Source organism: Notolepis coatsorum (assembly GCF_963971535.1).
Source record: "Notolepis coatsorum genome assembly, chromosome: 16".
NCBI classification, from domain to species: Eukaryota; Metazoa; Chordata; class Actinopteri; order Aulopiformes; family Paralepididae; genus Notolepis; species Notolepis coatsorum.
Genome location: NC_140180.1, coordinates 4,323,373 through 4,343,344, shown reverse-complemented (window position 1 = coordinate 4,343,344; position 19,972 = coordinate 4,323,373). Strand labels below are relative to the sequence as shown.

Here is a 19,972-nt window from a genome sequence, read left to right as displayed (position 1 = left end):
ATAGATTTGTATTTTTGTTGTTTTCTTACAAATCTAAACATATGTCATTTAAAAAGTAATATTTCTCACCCATTTTTAAGACATTTTATGTGTGGCTTTTAGGCAGAGAATGTATTCAAATGAATCCCCTAACAAGCCATTGCTTAGCTTGCAGGTGGGTATAACATTATTGTTTATCAATGGTGAACTCGTTTTACGCTCCGATTCCCGTGCGTAATAGCCGTGCGTAATTGTTTGTTTAGACTGGAGACTTCCTTACCTGCAGTGTAGAGGCTGCTGAGTCGCTGGTCTCTGACATCCCTGTGCTCCTTGGTATACTGGACACGATGTATCTGGAGCCCTTTGGTGCAGGCTGTCTAACCACCAGCTTTCCTTTCCTGGTCTCCGCTAGAAACAGACTGTACCAGTAGGCGTCGTTGGAGACCAGAGTGGAGTCTGCGATGGTGGAGTTCCTCTCACTGACCACACTGTTCCTACAGGGAGCACCTGAGTTGCTGGGCTTGGCTTTCTGACACTTGAGCACGATGGTGACCAATATGGTGATCAGTAAGAGAAAGGACACGGAGCCCAGGCCGATGACCAGATACAGGTTCAAGTCTGAGAAGATGTCGTATTCCAGAGGCACTTCAGTCATGTCAGAGTAGGCCTTAACGGCAGTCTCCACTGTGGACAGCTTGATGGTGACTGTAGCAGAGAGAGCAGGCTCCCCGTTGTCCTTGGCAACAACAACCATCCTTTGGTGACGTGGATCTCTGTAGCTAAACATTCTCATAGTCCGGATCTCTCCGTTGTATTGGTCCAGACTGAACAAGGTGGCGTCAGTCACCTGTAGAAACTGGTAGGTGATCCGAGAGTTCTGTACAGAGTCTGTGTCTATGGCTATCACCTTGGAGACCAGGGATCCTTTATCGGTGGATCTGGGGATCTTTTCCTCCACCACTGAGCCGTGCGCGCGCCATGGAGACACTATGACCGGAGTGTTGTCATTCTGGTCCACAATGATGATGTGAACGGTGACGTTACTGCTGAGCGGAGGAACACCAGAGTCTCTGGCCTCAATGTGGAAAAGGAACTCCTTCTCCATCTCATAGTCAAAGGTCTTTAGTGCGTAAAGGTTGCCGTTTTCTGGGTTGATGGAGAACAGCATGGACATGGAGGTGTTGGCGATCTCCTTCTCTAAGATGAAGTAAACTAGATACTGGTTTTCATGGAGGTCTGGGTCAAACGCAGTGAGGGAACTCAGCAAGGCCCCAGGCGCGTTGTTCTCTGTCACACGTATCGTATAGAAGGACTGGGGGAACCGTGGAATGTTGTCATTAACATCCAATAGTTCTAAAGTCATCGTTTCATTGTCAGATAACGGAGGAGAACCTCTGTCTGTAACGGTGAAAGTGATGTCATATTCTGGAACCTTCTCACGGTCCAGTGGTTCTGAAACTACCAGCTCAAAATAGTTATCAGCGGATTCTCTCAGTTTGAAAGGCATATTATCAGGAATACTTAGATCAACTATTCCATTGTCACCTGAATCCTTATCACCGATACTGACTACTGCTATCACTGTGTCTACTTCTATATTTTCCTTGACTGGACTTTGAAATGATTTTATAGATATTTCTGGATGATTGTCATTCATATCGCTAACTATAATTGTAACTTTACACTGTCCTGACAATGGATTTACTCCATTATCTGTTGCTATAATTTCCATATCATACATTTTGAAATCTTCATAATTTATCATTTCTTTTACCATAATTTCACCGGTGGTTGGGCTTAAACTGAACGTATCTTGGGTTTTCTCTGATGTGTATAGGCTATAAGAGTACGTTATCTCAGAATTTGGACCTTCATCCAAGTCAGTGGCATTAATTTTAACTACCAGGCTCCCAATTGGAGAGTTTTCCATCATATCAATGGTATAGCTGCCTTTGTCAAATTGAGGGGCGTTGTCATTAGTGTCAAGCACACGCACAATTATGTTTGCTGTACCCGAGCGGGTGGGCGCTCCACCATCCACAGCGGTGAGTATTAGATCGTGGGTGGCCTGCTTCTCTCTATCTAAAGCCTTTTTCAATATTAGATCTGCGAATTTGGAGCCATCCCTTCCCGATTGAATCTCAATATCAAAGTATTCACTCTTGCTTACATGATAGGTCTTAACTGAATTTGTACCTCCGTCGGGATCCACTGCATTGCTTAATGAGAACCGCTCGCCCACTCCAGTCGATTCTGAAATATCAATGTTTATGATGTCCCTTCTAAAATGAGGAGTGTTATCATTTATGTCCATAACCTCCAGTTCGATGTTGAAAATTCTTACCGGATTCTCTAATGCAACTTCCATTTTAATGAAGCACGTAGCTTTGGACGTACAGAGATACTCCCGGTCCATTTTTTCCACAATGTACAGCTCCCCCGTGTCTATGTTCACATCTACGTACTTTTTGTTAGCAATTACATCCAAACGCATCTTCCGTTTGCTCAAAATCTTCACGTCGATTCCCAAATCAGTTGCTAAATTGGCGACAACTGAACCTTCCTCCATCTCCTCGGGGATAGAATAGTGGGTGACGGCAGACGCCTTTGTTAGGACTGTGGAGAACACAAAGAACAGCGAGACGTACCTTCTCCATGCCTGCAATCCGATAGGCGATTCCATTTCTAGTTAAATTTTGAATGTCAGGGAGAACCAAACACCAAAAATCTGTTCTGCATTGATTTGTCTTGTTGATTAATAAGCCATTGTGTTTTAGGCGATGAAAGTCCGTGTAAAGACGGGTTCGTGAAGAGCACCCGCCTCGTTCCTCTTCCGTACTGAGATGATTACGCCAGAAGGAAAAATGTCTTTCTAGTAAGCAGCGCCACTGTGTGCACACACCATGCAATTGTGCTTCTAGATTACCACACTCCTAGTGTTTTATATATATATATATATATATATATATATATATATATATATATATATATATATATATATATATATATATATATATATATATATATATAACCAATCCTTTCAAAATTGGATCACTACAAATCTGCATCCATCACTCACTGTGGAAACACTTTTACGCATGTCTTTTATGCACAGAAATGGGGTAATATATTATCTTAGAACAGCCACAGTATGATTATATCATACATGTTTTCTCTTACCTGTAAAGTGGAGGCTGCTGAGTCGCTACTCTCTGACGTTTATCTGGTCCGCAGCGAAATTGTATTCACCTGTACCGTTAAATATGTTTTTATGTATAATAACAAATGAGTTCTAGGTATATGCAATCTTTGGAATCGAGAAAAAGGTAGCAATTCACAGATACCAAACTGTAAAGGTTAGGTTGTATTTGATGGTTTTGTGTGTGAGTTTTGACTTAAATTCCATCCAGCCTATATTTATATATGTGTTGAGATTTCAAAATTATAATTGTTTAGAATATAAAAGGTTAGGTGCTGGGCTATCATTCACAATGCATATTTGAATCCATTTTACGCACAGGATTTACGCACATGGGGGATTCAGGGAAGACAATAAATCACCAGAGAGCATCCAAACTAAACTGACTATAGATCAACATATGAATGGGATTCCTATTCCTATCCTATTCCTAGTTATCTGGACTTTCGTTTATTGTGACCTCAATCCAAAATGTATACAGAGAAAAGATGAGAGAATGTATCCTATCTTTCGTCAGTTGCTGTTTCAGCACCATGGAGCTGTCCGCTCCTATATTACGTTGGTTGCTGTTTCAGCACCACGGAGCTGTCCGCTCCTATATTACGTTGGTTGCTGTTTCAGCACCACGGAGCTGTCCGCTCCTATATTACGTTGGTTCCTGTTTCAGCACCACAGAGCTGTCCGCTCCTATATGACGTTGGTTGCTGTTTCAGCACCACAGAGCTGTCTGCTCCTATATTACGTTGGTTCCTGTTTCAGCACCACAGAGCTGTCCGCGCCTATATTACGTTGGTTGCTGTTTCAGCACCACGGAGCTGTCCGCTCCTATATGACATTGGTTGCTGTTTCAGCACCCCGGAGCTGTCCAATCCTATATTATGTTGGTTGCTGTTTCAGCACCACGGAGCTGTCCGCTCCTATATTACATTGGTTCCTGTTTCAGCACCACGGAGCTGTCCGCTCCTATATGACGTTGGTTGCTGTTTCAGCACCACGGAGCTGTCCACTGCTCTATTACGTTGGTTCCTGTTTCAGCACCACGGAGCTGTCCGCTCCTATATTATGGTTGCTGTTTCAGCACCCCGGAGCTGTCCGCTCCTATATTATGTTGGTTGCTGTTTCAGCACCCCGGAGCTGTCCGCTCCTATATTATGTTGGTTGCTGTTTCAGCACCCCGGAGCTGTCCGCTCCTATATTATGTTGGTTGCTGTTTCAGCACCACAGAGCTGTCCGCTCCTATATTATGTTGGTTGCTGTTTCAGCACCCCGGAGCTGTCCGCTCCTATATTACGTTGGTTGCTGTTTCAGCACCACGGAGCTGTCCGCTCCTATATTACGTTGGTTGCTGTTTCAGCACCACGGAGCTGTCCGCTCCTATATTACGTTGGTTCCTGTTTCAGCACCACGGAGCTGTCCTCTCCTATATTACGTTGGTTCCTGTTTCAGCACCACAGAGCTGTCCGCTCCTATATTACGTTGGTTGCTGTTTCAGCACCACGGAGCTGTCTGCTCCTATATTATGTTGGTTGCTGTTTCAGCACCACAGAGCTGTCCGCTCCTATATTACGTTGGTTGCTGTTTCAGCACCACAGAGCTGTCCTCTCCTATATTACGTTGGTTGCTGTTTCAGCACCACGGAGCTGTCTGCTCCTATATTACGTTGGTTGCTGTTTCAGCACCACAGAGCTGTCCTCTCCTATATTACGTTGGTTCCTGTTTCAGCACCACAGAGCTGTCCGCTCCTATATGACGTTGGTTGCTGTTTCAGCACCACAGAGCTGTCCGCTCCTATATTACATTGGTTGCTGTTTCAGCACCACAGAGCTGTCCGCTCCTATATTACGTTGGTTGCTGTTTCAGCACCACAGAGCTGTCCGCTCCTATATTACGTTGGTTGCTGTTTCAGCACCACGGAGCTGTCCTCTCCTATACGTTGGTTCCTGTTTCAGCACCACGGAGCTGTCCGCTCCTATATTACGTTGGTTGCTGTTTCAGCACCACGGAGCTGTCTGCTCCTATATTATGTTGGTTGCTGTTTCAGCACCCCGGAGCTGTCCGCTCCTATATTATGTTGGTTGCTGTTTCAGCACCACAGAGCTGTCCGCTCCTATATTACATTACGTTGGTTGCTGTTTCAGCACCACGGAGCTGTCCGCTCCTCTCGCTCTGCCTTCCTCTGTAGTGTAGGCTGCTGTCATGGCAACCTGGCAGTAAAGTATTCAATCTAGTCACTACAGTATGTGCATATCATAAGCCTCTGCGTGTAATACGATTTTATAGAAGACTAACTAATGCTTACATTAAAAAGCCCAACTTTTATGCAAATAGTTCTCAATTTAAATCTGTATTTGTGTCATCTCTGTGTTCAATCAATAGCCTATTATGTGATCATTAGACAACTGTTCCACAATGAGGAAAACATCTCCATTACATAACTGGCTCAATATTAATGTATCTTGGTTATGGTTGATGTCAACAGAAATTGCATGAAATGTTCTTGACCAAAATGTAATATCAGAATTGTTTAATTGAGTAGCATTTACCTTTTAAGGTGATTAACTGCTGTATATATTGATGAGTTATTAGTGATGATTTAAATAGAAGTATATAGTCTTGTTATTTATAATTCCATAACCTACAGTAAAACAGTACATATTCGTAAAGAGCAGGTTGAGAGAAAATATAGGCATTGGAACCAATATAATTATTACCTGCATTAGACTGCTGACTCGTTTATTTCTATATAATGAAATGACCCATGTTGGTGTTATTGAATCATTGCTATAAATATGTTGGTGTTATTGAATCATCGCTATAGATATGTTGGTGTTATTGAATCGTTATATGTTGGTGTTATTGAATCATTGCTATAGATATGTTGGCGTTATTGAATCATTACAGATATGTTGGTGTTATTTAGTCATTGCTATAGATATGTTGGTGTTATTGAATCATTGCTATAGATATGTTGGCGTTATTGAATCATTGCTATAGATATGTTGGTGTTATTGAATCATTGCTATAGATATGTTGTTGTTGTTATTGAATCATTGCTATAGATATGTTGGCGTTATTGAATCATTATAGATATGTTGGTGTTATTGAATCATTACTATAGATATGTTGATGTTATTGAATAATTGCTATAGATTGGTGTTATTGTATCATTGCTATAGATATGTTGGTGTTATTGAATCATTGCTATAGATATGTTGGTGTTATTGAATCATTGCTATAGATATGTTGTTGTTGTTATTGAATCATTGCTATAGATATGTTGTTGTTGTTGTTATTGAATCATTGCTATAGATATGTTGTTGGTGTTATTGAATCATTGCTATAGATATGTTGTTGTTGTTATTGAATCATTGCTATAGATATGTTGCAGCCCCGACCTCCCTGTGGCCTGTTTTAGATGAAGAGTAAAACCTGTGCGTAATGGTCTGAGTCTTACAAAGATACATTATGCTTTCCTTAGGTCATTAAGAAGAACTCTTGTCCTACCTGCAGTGTAGAGGCTGCTGAGTCACTGGTCTCTGACATCCCTGTGCTCCTTGGTATACTGGACACGATGTATCTGGAGCCCTTTGGTGCAGGCTGTCTAACCACCAGCTTTCCTTTCCTGGTCTCCGCTAGAAACAGACTGTACCAGTAGGCGTCGTTGGAGACCAGAGTGGAGTCTGCGATGGTGGAGTTCCTCTCACTGATCACACTGTTCCTACAGGGAGCACCTGAGTTGCTGGGCTTGGCTTTCTGACACTTGAGCACGATGGTGACCAATATGGTGATCAGTAAGAGAAAGGACACGGAGCCCAGGCCGATGACCAGATACAGGTTCAAGTCTGAGAAGATGTCGTATTCCAGAGGCACTTCAGTCATGTCAGAGTAGGCCTTAACGGCAGTCTCCACTGTGGACAGCTTGATGGTGACTGTAGCAGAGAGAGCAGGCTCCCCGTTGTCCTTGGCAACAACAACCATCCTTTGGTGACGTGGATCTCTGTAGCTGAACATTCTCATAGTCCGGATCTCTCCGTTGTATTGGTCCAGACTGAACAAGGTGGCATCAGTCACCTGTAGAAACTGGTAGGTGATCCGAGAGTTCTGTACCGAGTCTGTGTCTATGGCTATCACCTTGGAGACCAGGGATCCTTTATCGGTGGATCTGGGGATCTTTTCCTCCACCACTGAGCCGTGCGCGCGCCATGGAGACACTATGACCGGAGTGTTGTCATTCTGGTCCACAATGATGATGTGAACGGTGACGTTACTGCTGAGCGGAGGAACACCAGAGTCTCTGGCCTCAATGTGGAAAAGGAACTCCTTCTCCATCTCATAGTCAAAGGTCTTTAGTGCGTAAAGGTTGCCGTTTTCTGGGTTGATGGAGAACAGCATGGACATGGAGGTGTTGGCGATCTCCTTCTCTAAGATGAAGTAAACTAGATACTGGTTTTCATGGAGGTCTGGGTCAAACGCAGTGAGGGAACTCAGCAAGGCCCCAGGCGCGTTGTTCTCTGTCACACGTATCGTATAGAAGGACTGGGGGAACCGTGGTGCGTTGTCATTAACATCCAGTAGATGCACAGTTATCGTTTCGTTATCTGACAAAGGGGGCGTGCCCGCATCCGTCACGACGAACGTGACGTCATATTCCGGCACTTTCTCACGATCTAAGGGCTCTGACACTATGAGGTTGTAATGGATCGGCCTATCGGAGGACTTGTTGAGGATAAAGGGGAGGGCGTGATTTATGGCGAGGCTCACTTTGCCGTTATCTCCGGTGTCCCTGTCGCTGACGCTAACCAGGGCTATCACCGTTCCCACCGGGATGTTCTCATTAACCGTGCCCTTGACCGACTGTATGGTTATCTCGGGGTAGTTGTCGTTCATATCAGTCACGTGCACCACGACGTTACACTGACCCAGTAAGGGCTGCGTTCCCCTGTCCTTAGCCTCGACATGCATCTCGTAGAAGGTCATGTCCTCGTAGTCGATAGTCCCCTTCACCGTTATCTCACCGGTGTTGGGGTTCAGCGCGAAGACATCTTGTGTTTTCTCCGACGTGTACAGGGTGAACGAGTAAACTAGCTCCGCGTTCGGGCCCTCGTCCAGATCCGTAGCGTTCAGTTTCATCACCAGCGTGCCTGCGGGGGGATTCTCCGTCATGTTGACGGTGTAAACCGGCTTGTCGAACCGAGGGGCGTTGTCGTTCGTGTCCTGCACCCGGACAATGACGTCGGCGGTCCCGGAGCGCTGCACGGGGGCCCCGCCGTCCACGGCGGTCAATATTAGCTGATGTACCGCCCCTGCTTCTCTGTCTAACGCGTTGGTCAATACCAAGTCGACGTATTTCGTCCCATCACTGCCGGTCTGAATTTCAATGGTAAAATGTTCACTGTCACTCAGCTTGTATGTTTTTACTGTGTTTACACCGACGTCTGGGTCCACGGCGTTGGGCAGTGAGAATCTCTCCCCCGGCGTAGCAGATTCTGACACGTCTAGTTCTATTCGGTCCCTCCGAAAATGGGGTGAGTTGTCATTTATGTCCGTGATTTCCAATTCAATGTTAAAAATTCTCAAGGGGGTTTGAACAACCACGTCTAGTTTAACGAAGCAGGCTGTTGCCGTTTTAGTCGGGCAGAGGTCTTCCCTGTCCATCTTTTCGACAATATACAACTCTCCTGTGTTTTTGTTAACATCTAGATATTTCTTGTTATGGAAAATATCAAGTTTTACCTCTCGTTGAGCCAGACCTCCAAGCCCGAGTCCCAAGTCTGCGGCTAAATTCGCCACGACGGACCCTCTCTCCATCTCCTCGGGTATGGAGTAGCGCGTCACAGACGAGGCGCCTGGCCATGTCGTGCAGAACACAAAGACGGCTGAGAAAGCGTGCAGATACATCCTTTTTAGAGAGAAAAGAAAAAGCAGTTCCCTGTTACGACAGACTTATATGCGTTCTATAGCAATAAGGCCTTAAGAATCTCCCAAAGTAGGCATCCGTCCGGTATTTCTGTTACTTTTAACATAAATAAGCATATCTTCTGCTCTTGCTGAAGCTGGTGGAGGTCTACCCTGGGTGGATGGGTGTGTCGTCGTGGCTACTGTACCTCACTGCCTCGCCATAAGATTTACTGGTGAACAGCGACACCATGTGACCGAAGGAGGCTGATGCATTAGGTGGTGAGGTGGTCAAAGATTACACTGGATTCCAGGATCAGTCATTGAAGAAAATAGATTATATCGGAACATTCCTTGCCGCATAAATAGTGCCGGTAGTCAGTTGAGGAGATTCTGTTAGGTATAGAGAGATCACAAGGGGAGATTGTTGAAGCAAAGCTCAAATTAAAAAAGAAAATGTATCCAATCCTTAGATTCTGCCATGCATCTGGAAATGATGCCCCCCCCCCCCTTTCATTCATCTTACAGACTATGACTCCAGTTTGCATTAGATAAACAACTTTATCTGTGACTGTCTTGCAACGGTTTCAGCACTGGACAGCTCCCAGACCACAGGCCATGTACACGCCGACGATAATTCAGTGTTGCGGCAGCAAATCCACACAATCGTTTTTTAAATAACCTTTACCTTGAGCCAACAAGACATAATCCCTCCCAATGCCAGCATAAAGGCGTTAGAGCAGTTAGAGAGGGGTACGTGCCTTTAAATCAAAAAAGAAAATGGTAGTGTTATACAGATTGATTGTGTGCATTCATAATAATAATAATAAATCATACATGTCTTTGCAGATGTTTAAGGCAATCACCATTTCTTCTATCTATGCAGCCTCGTAGATGCAGTAATGATCAGACTAGTATAGTGTCTCAGCCAAACTGGCAGAGTTTAACAGTGGGTTCCTGTATAAAGTATGCCATCTACTGGCAGTCATGCAAAACTGCAGCCCAAGTTCCCTGGTGCACTCATTCTATAAGCACTGTGACGTCAATATGTGATCCTGATACTGTGGTAAAGAAAATTGATAAAATAATTATTATACTAATAATGATAATAGGGGTACCTTTGCCAAGGTTAAACAAGTTTTACCTTTTTCAGCTAAGGTAGTAGACTTTTGCAGTTTACTGAAAGAGGTCAAGGAAGCTACAAAAGAAAGAAGGGTTACTACGTCAGAACACCAGCGTTCTATGCTCTGCTTGGTGTCAGACTTTGGTGTCGGTTCTATTGAAGCCTGTATTAAAATTCAAAATATACCAGCTATCTGAGGAAATATACATCAACCAATATATCAAACGTTAGCTAGTTAACAACGCAACAAATTGCCGATGATTCCGAGCTAATAACTTGTCTAAATGGCAGGTCATTAACAACGAGATGATGGATCCCATTATTCAAGTCAATGTCGGCAGAACTGAAAACGTCCACACTTGTGGAATGTGTGTTCACTCGCTACACAGTGACGACCCTTCCTTTTATAGCTTCCTTGAAATAGGTAAATTGAATAAATAAATAGAAATAGAACAGCAAGCCTGTCAGATCTGTCTAGATCACTATCTGAGATCAAAGATCCACTCATGCATATGAAACATGCTGATGCCAGGAACCAATTCAAACATGACAAAGAAGGAAATGAAACGAAACAAAGAGCATGCAGGATATTTTCAAACCTTTGATGCGAGATCTATAAACGACAGCCCTGCGTATACTTCTATCTCACCCCTTTACAGTATAGGAGACTAAAATGACTCACAGCTCTAGACTGTGTAGGCTACATAGTGTGTGCGTGTGGTGAGAGAGTGAGAGAGAGAGAGAGAGAGAGAGAGAGAGAGAGAGAGAGAGAGAGAGAGAGAGAGAGAGAGAGAGAGAGAGAGAGAGAGAGAGAGAGAGAGAGAGAGAGAGAGGGGGGGGCAGAGAGAGAGAGATAGAGGGGGCAGGGAGAGAGAGAGAGAGAGGGGGGGGTACAGAGAGAGAGAGAAATAGAGGGGGGGAGGGAGAGAGAGAGGAGGGAAGGGAGACAGGGAGAGAGAGAGAGGAGGGGGATGAGGGGATTGGGGCAGGGAAAGAGAGAGGGGGGGAGACAGAGAGAGATAGAGGGGGGCAGGGAGAGAGAGGGGGGAGGGAGAGAGAGAGGGAGGAGGGAAGGGAGACAGGGAGGGAGAGAGAGAGAGGAGGGGGGGAGAGAGAGGGGGGGTGACAGGGAGAGAGAGAGCGGGGAGACAGTGAGAGAGAGAGAGAGAATAAATATTTGTGATATATTTGATATTTGTGCAATGATTTGTAGTCAGTTGAACGTACAGATAAGTGTGACAGATTGTAATTACTGTGTTTTGAAAACGTTTGCCTTCCTCCGCAGCTTCAAGAACTCTGGGACAGCAGGGTGGCCTTGCGTTTGGGGAGACTGGCCCGTACACAGAAGGACACAGGTTTGATCCCCGTGACAGCCTACTTGCTCTATAGGGGCCACACAAATGGCTGACCCCCCCCCCCCCCCCCCATAGTGAAGTGTGCACTAGGTGTGTGTTTCACCTAGTAGGGATATGGGAAAAAATAAACCCCTTCATATACTTACATATATGGTCATGTTTGTCTTAGTCTTTTATCAAACTATGTGTTACCAATTAGTTTGAAAACCAAATGTGTTATTCAATGGTTTAACAGTAGGGAAAAGATTGGAACCCACTAGATGCAACAGTATATTAAGTGTATTATTTACATACAGGTGCTATCATTTCATAAATTAGAATAGATTAGATTAAAATGTATTGTCATTATACAGCACAAGTACACTACAACGTAAATAAGTGCAACCAGAGTGCAAATATAACAGTAAAGTGCAATAGTAATATACAATGTACAGGTGATTAGACTTAGGTATAAAATATATAAATGAGTACTACTGAGTACTCTGTACTGTATGTATTAATTATATAATAGTATTAATATGTACAGTGATACAGGTATAAAAACACTGTAGTGGTCATACTGGCCAACAGCGTAAGAGTAGGTAAGGGATATGTACAGATATCGTATCTACAGATATGTAAAAGGATTATATGCAGGTATGTACAGAGAGATGTGGATAGATATATATACAGTAAGTAAGAATTAATATATATATATAATTCTATCTTCTTGAGAACTCACATCACCCCTGTTCTTGCCTCCCTTCATTAGCTCCCAATGTGACAAAATGGCATCCAATGTAATAAAAAAAGTCAACCAACGAACTCGATTCTTGTACCGGATCTCCTCTCTGGTAAACAAGAATACCCTGAAGACTCTGGCAGGAGCACTCATTCAGGGGTACTACGACTATGCTTGCACCTCATGGTACCAAAGCACCTCAAAGGCGCTAAAAACAAAATTACAAACATCTCAAAACAAACTGGTCAGACTACTGCTTGACCTTACTCCTAGAACCCACCTCACCCCTGCCCACTTTGACAACCTAGGATGGCTTAGAGTAGATGACAGAGTACAGCAACTTGCAATGGGCCTGGTCTACAAGATACACTACACGACCAAGGTACCCATGTACATGGCAAAATACTTCCCAAAGGTCAGTGAATACCACGATCACAACACCAGAGGGAGCTCCACAAATCATGTTAAACCCAGATTCGGCTCAAATAAGGGACTAAACACGTTTCGCAATTATGCCACATCAATGTGGAACGCCCTACCCAAAGCTGTAAAGGAATGTGGATCACTACCCACTTTCAAAACCTCTCTCAAGAGACACCTACGGGAGACTGCAATTCAACACTGGCCCCTGTAAATATCCTAACCCAACCCCCTCCAATGTACAGTCATTTACCTAGTATGGTTTTGTCAATAGTCCAATGTACAATTTTGTTTGTTTGTACAGAGTCTCCCCCCCCCTCAATGTACAGTTTTGCTTGCTTATACAGTGTGCCCCCCCCCCCCCCCCCCAACCACCTCCAATGTAAATTACCCAGTATGGTTGTCAATATCCCAGTGTACCCAACCCCCCCCACCCAACCTCCTCCAATGTACAGTTTCTACGTCAAATGTATATACTCCCTTTTCTTGACTCCTTCTGTATCACAAACAGTACTGTATTTGCAAATCTGGTATGTCATAAATGTATAGATGTAGCAGTACTGACTATCTGTATGTCATGTATGTCATATATGTCCTGATGAATTGAAAATGGGGGACCCTGGTGTAAACAAGACGAAAGTCTTTCTCTGGTCTGCATCCCCTTAACAATTGTGTGTATTGAGCTGTACTGTATTGTACCCATTCTGCAATCTGTTAATAAAGTCTTCAATCAATCAATCAATCAATCCCGGTGCGCTACAGGATAGAATTCAAGGTTCTCCTATTAATTTATAAAGCCCTTAATGGTAAGGCCCCCTTTTACCTAGCAGACCTCCTCACCCCCTATAATAATAATAATAATAATAATAATAATAATAATAATAATAATAATAATAATAATAATAATAATAATAATAATAATAATAATAATAATAATAATAATAATAATAATAATAATAAAATAATAATAATAATAATAATAATAATAATAATAATAATAATAATAATAATAATAATAATAATAATAATAATAATAATAATAATAATAATAATAATAATAATAATAAACTTTATTTGTATAGCACCTTTCATACAGAGACTGCAGCTCAAAGTGCTTCACAACAGAAAAAAGACAGACATATAAAATCACAGTTTTTCACGTTAGGATCTAACATCCCAACAGGCCACCTAGTTTATGGTTTGATTCAGTTTTAAATAGACAATAATAAAAGGAGCAAGATAAAATAGTGCAATAGTGCAGTGCAATACAATTGTAGAATAGAATAGATAAAAAAAATATATATATATTTTACAGTGCAATAAAAGATTTCTGGATTACTGTTCAACAGTTCAAAGTCGTACAATGGTAAAACTGTTCTGAATTACCGTTTCAACAGTTCAAAGCCGTCCCAAACCTTTGTTCGGTATCCATAGTTCAAAACATGACAGTCTTCTCTTCTGCCTGACACCACAATGCACATTTTAAGGCAAGCCGTATTAGACAGTAGTCTCCTGCTCATGACAGTCTCTTCTGCTCGATACACACACAGGTCAATACCCAACAGTTTTGAACCTGTAATAAACAATAGACAGAAAACTGTAGCCCAGGGCCCTGTTTCTTGTACGTGGTTCAACTAAGTCGATCAAGATGTCATTATCCAGCTTCAGTTAACCCGATGTTTGAAGCCGGGATTTTCCTGTTCCACGAAGGTGGATTCAGTCTCGTTAACTCAAGCCAGACTTGCGACTCAGGCTAAATGCGCGCGGCCGCTTTAGGTGAAAAGCCAGCACGTATCGATGGCAGAGATCCTGATTCTCTAACGGCATTGATTGATTAATTGATTTAAGACTTTATTGACAGATTGCAATACGGCTCAATCGCCTCGCCGACAAGTTAAATGCGTTATCTATAGGCTAATTTTAAATCCCTCATTACCTCAATCAATCAGATTATATTTCTTTAAACTTGCCTGCTGGATTGAATAATCAAATGAGATCTTGCTAGCGAAAATAATTAGTTAACTGTTATACAGAATTACGATACGGCTCTCTTACCCATTGATTGATGTATAGTCAATCTTTAACTTATCTCCAATGTGGTCTAACGGGTTGTTCTTTTGACTTTCACACAGACGACCGGGGTTCGAGACCCTAGTCGTCTCCTTCTTTTTGCAATATAGGAATAATTCAATTTGGTGCACGTTGAGAGCTATATAAAGAATGACATCCTCAATGCATGTAGATTTATAATATTTTAACTTAAAACCAGGCTACTTTGGCGTATAATCATTAATATTATATTCAAAAAAATCATATTGGAAACACCGGGTTTTGAACCCCGGTCCCTGGGTTGGCAGACTTGAGCACTACCGCTGCACCACTGTGCCAGATGGGATAAATTCATTGTTTATACATTAATGAACGAGAGACCCGTGTTTAGAATATCCTTTGTTTTGAATGAAGTTTATCTCTTTATCCTCATTCATTAATGTGACGTCAACGGCTCATTCAATTTCTCAAATCCGTCAAACAGCGCATCTCATCAGACATCTTAATCCCAGTTACAATTAAAATAACCACATAATGTGTACATCGCACGAGCGAGCGCCACCGTCGCCACGGTATATATAACGTGCATTATTTAGGACAAAGTGAATTTAGTATCAGCATTTTGGGTCTATTTTACATTTCAAAAGCCCCCTCTGGAAGAATGGAGCACAAAAACGTAATTCAGAATGGTATAATGCAGATCGTAGACTGTGGGAATAGTTTCAGGAAACGGGCTGTCACTTCTTTGCGGGGGCGTGGCGATGGTTGATCCGGCTAACTTGAACTTAAACTCTGCTTTCGACCAGGCTCAAACTTTTGGATCTGTTGTCATGGTGATTTGGAAAATCCACGTACAGGGAACCGGAAAGTCCGGCTAACTCAGTTATCCAGTTAAAGTTATCCGGCTAACTCAGTTATCCAGGTACAAGAAACAGGGCCCAGTGCAATAAAAACCTGACAGTTTTGAACCTGTAATAAAAAGCAATAGACAGAGTAAAATAATACAGTGCAATAATAGAATAGTAGAATAGAATAAATAGTAAAATTATGCAATAGAATGGACAGAGTAAAATAGTGCTACAGTACAGTGGAGTGTATTAGAAGGCTATGGTGATCTACTGCTCAATTGTTGGGGAACACCCCTTAGGCCTACAGCTACACATACAATGAAAATTCAAGCCTTTTTACTTTTTACTTATTATTATTTAATTTAAATTTTTTGTTTTTTGCTTGTTTTCTTTTCTTTTTTTTTGTATTTTATTTTTTTTATTATTTTTTAAACAAACATATAAACAAACATGACAACACACGATAAGATATACAAGCATTAATTGTCAGGGCACATCCAATGTGATCACCTTTTGGTTAGTTGTTTTATATAAGATATACCCATAATACCTGTTATCTAAAAAAAAAAAACCCTACATACATATGCTCAGCTCGAACCCCCCCCTCCCGGACCCCACCTTGAGAAGTACCTCCACTATCCCTCGCACCTAACCAGACACTACCATTATAAGCTAGCTTTTATTCTCTCCACCACTTCTAACCACATTGACATTTTGGATTCATTGAGACCCAGAATTCTTGCTGTAGATATTTCATGGTAAATTACATCGAGATATGTAAGAAACCAAACTTTACGGCACATTTTTTCCGGTTGAAACCAGCGTGATGCGATCAGCTTTTTGGCTACTGTGATACCCGATAAAACCAATCTCTTTAGCTGTGGATTCACTGCAAACTCAAAAACATCATTCAACAGCAATACCGAGGGGTGTACAGGTATATTCCAAGATACGAGTTTTGATATTTGTTGGGTCACATCTTTCCAGAATGCCTTAACTGGTGAGCAGTCCCAATACATGTGCATAAATGTCCCTTCGTCCCCATTTGTACATTGGGTGCATTTGGAATCTTGTTTGAGCCCCATTCGGCACAGTCTTATAGGAGTCAAGTATGTCCTGTGAATATAGTTAAGATTGATTTGTTGATGATCCGGGTTCCTTGATGTAAGTCGGACATTTGCCCAGGCTCCTTGCCAATCAAAGTCATTTTCCAGGTCTGGTATATCCCTCCTCCAGACAGAGTCAAGTTGGAGGGTTTCATACGAGGACGTTAGTAATTGATGATAAAATTCTGAAACAAAACCTCTCGATGTCTCTCTTGAGTAGAAGAATTTGTGGTATCTGTGGTGTTCAATTGGTCTGTCTAATGGAACACCGTGAGACTTCAAACATAGCTCTAACTGTTTGTGAAAAAGCCATGTGGACTTGGTGAGATTAAATTTTTTGCGTATTTCTTTATCACTACAAAAACCCTGTTTGTTAAAAACATCCCCTAATGAGTGTATGCCTTGCTCTTCCCATATAGGGAATCTTATAGGTCATTTTCCAATTAAGAGAGCATTGTTATTGAATAAGGGAGTATGATTGTGCCATTCTTGTGGGTTAGGATTTTTTTTTTTGTGATTCACGCCATATCCGGATCGCATGAGTAATTATGGGGCCAAATTTTCGTTCACAGTGCTTGATTGGTAGTTTAGTGTATGCTATGTCCTTCAGTCTATGTGGGGCTACTATGTTTTCTTCTATTTTTCTCCAAGATGCTAATGCTTGGGAGTCAAACCATGTTGTCAATGGACTTAATGAGTACGCCTTAAAATATAGGAAAAAATCTGGAAATGCCATGCCACCATCTGCTTTATTTCTCTGTGCGGTGGATCTTTTTATACGTGGTGGTTTGTTATTCCAAATAAATTTGTATGTGGAGGAGTGTAATCTTTTCCAGTAACCCTCTGGAGGGGGTAACGGTAGCATTGAACAGAAGAAGTTGATTTTAGGTAGTACATCCATCTTAACTATTGATATCCGTGCTTGTACTGTGTTCTTAAGTTTTGCCCATCTATCAAGGTCGTCTTTGATTTTGTTTTGGATTTTTGTGTAGTTGTGCTTCACCGTTTGTCTTATGGTAGGGAATATTTCCACTCCCAAGCATCTGAAATGTTTTACCATCGGTATCTGTCCTGGGAGGGTTGTATCTTTTTTTGCAGGGGTGTTAAGTGGAAGGAAAGCCGACTTCGGCCAATTTATCTTAAATCCTGATAAATCACCAAAGTCCTCAATCAACTTGAGCAGATGAGGCAATGTGGTGTTGGGGTTTTTCATGAACAATATTACATCGTCCGCATATAAACAAATTTTTTGTTGTGTGCCCTTGATTACGATAGGTTCTATGGATTGGGATTGTCTTATATATTGTGCTAAAGGCTCTAATGATAGATTGAACAGTCCGGGACTAAGAGGACAACCCTGTCTGGCAGAGCGTGATACCGGAAATATTTCAGAGATGATTGTGCCTGTTGTAATCATGGCCGATGGGTCTTTGTATAATACTTTAATCATATCGATGAATCCTTTTCCTAACCCCATCCTTTCTAGCACTGCCCACAGATACGACCATTCCAGCCTGTCAAAGGCCTTCATAGCATCCAGGGACAGCATCGCCTTAGGTATGGTGTCCTCCTTGTCGGCATCAAGTACGTGCAGTATACGTCTTATGTTCTCAGTGATCAGGCGGCCTCCTATGAAGCCAGTTTGGTCCGGGTGAACTAAAGACGTCATATGCTTTTGTAATCTGATGGCTAATACCTTAGAGTACAGTTTGATATCTGTTCCGAGGAGGCTTACAGGTCTATAACTACCGCACTCGTTGGGGTCTTTGTCTTTTTTAAGGAGGACTGTTATGAGTGCAATATTGTCAATTTTATGGAAGTTCCCCTCCTTGACTGAGTATAAGATCATATTTAGTAATAAGGGGCCAATTATGTCCCAACAAGAAAGGTACATTTCTGATGGGAAACCGTCTCTTCCTGGAGCCTTACCACTTTTCATTGCGGTTATGGCCTTCTTGAGTTCCTCTAGTGTGATCGGTATTTCTAACTGTTTAGCATCATCCTCTGAAAGTTTAGGGAGAATAATTTGATTAAGAAATGTGTCCATTTTGTTTTGATCGAAGGTCATTTCTGATTTATATAAATCGGAGTAGAATACTTTGAATGTATCGTTTATTTTTACAGGATCTGTTACAAGTACTTGTTGTGCTCTAATGGTAGTTATATCTGCAAATGTTGCATTAATTCTTAATCGCATGGCTAATAGGTGGCTGGGTTTGGAACCATGGGAGTACTGCTGTTGTCTTGTACTGCGTATTTGTATTTCCGATTGTTGTCTGTATATGTCATTGATCTCTATTTTTAGTACGTTAACTTGATTTTCTAGTCGAGTTGAGTTGTTGTATTTCAGAGAATTAAATAACGTTGAGTAAAGCGTTTCCAGCTCATCCAGTTTTGTGCTTTGATTCTTGCGCATTTTGGAGGAAAAGCTATCCGTGAAGTCTTTGATCATTCCCTTTACCGACATCCATATTATTCTGGGGTCTTGCACCGAGTTTGCATTCTCCCGTTGGAATACTATAAGAGCTTCTTTGAGTTGTGTAATGAATTCCTTGTTGTTAAGCAGCAACGAGTTAAATCGCCATCTTGGGGCTCGGGAGGATAGTATACCAAATGTACCTTTAAGGAGTAAATAACAGTGATCTGATAGTGCGTTGGGTATCATTTCCACTTCATAATTATCAAATAGTCTCTGTGATGCAAAGACATAATCTATTCTGGATAGTGTCTTATGTCTCGCAGATCGACAAGAGTACTTTCGGGTCGTGGGATTAAGTAACCGCCATAAGTCCTTTACACCTGTAATCTTTGACCAATCCTTTAATGCCTTCGATGAATTCTTTTGTTCGCTGGAAAAGGCGAGGTAAGATTTGTCTATCCTTGGGTTCCAGATGGCATTAAAATCTGCTCCTATTATAAATGAGTAATCGGGAATGTCTAACATTGCATTGGTTAGTGTAGTGAAGAAATCTTCTTCGTACAAATTTGGGGCGTATACCGCTATCAACGCTATTTTCCTGTTTTTATGTTCAATCTTAGCTATAGTTATCCGACCTTCTACATCAGACCATACTCCCTTTAGTACAATATTCAACTTACGTTTAACGACTATTGCTACACCCCGAGTTCTCGTACCAATAGAGGAGTGACTGATATTATGGTATATGTTGTCCGCTAATTTACCTATGTCTTTCCCTAGAATGTGTGTTTCACTTAGCAGAGCAATGTCCACATGTTCTTTTTTCATCAGTGTGAGCACGCTTTTGCGTTTGAGTTG

At 41.9% G+C, this 19,972-nt stretch overlaps 1 protein-coding gene across 1 annotated transcript; it reads right to left on the bottom strand.

Annotated features, from left to right (window-relative positions):
- Positions 1-238: 238 nt before the first annotated feature.
- On the bottom strand, positions 239-9,046 carry LOC311242429 (uncharacterized protein; the record flags this gene model as incomplete). Its single annotated transcript, XM_084331392.1, has 3 exons — positions 6,672-9,046; positions 6,574-6,584; positions 239-2,664 (listed from the first exon to the last, which is right to left on the bottom strand). Exons 1-3 carry the CDS (start codon positions 8,984-8,986, stop codon positions 239-241), a joined length of 4,752 nt encoding a protein of 1,583 aa, XP_084187518.1. The 5' UTR covers positions 8,987-9,046.
- Positions 9,047-19,972: the final 10,926 nt, after the last annotated feature.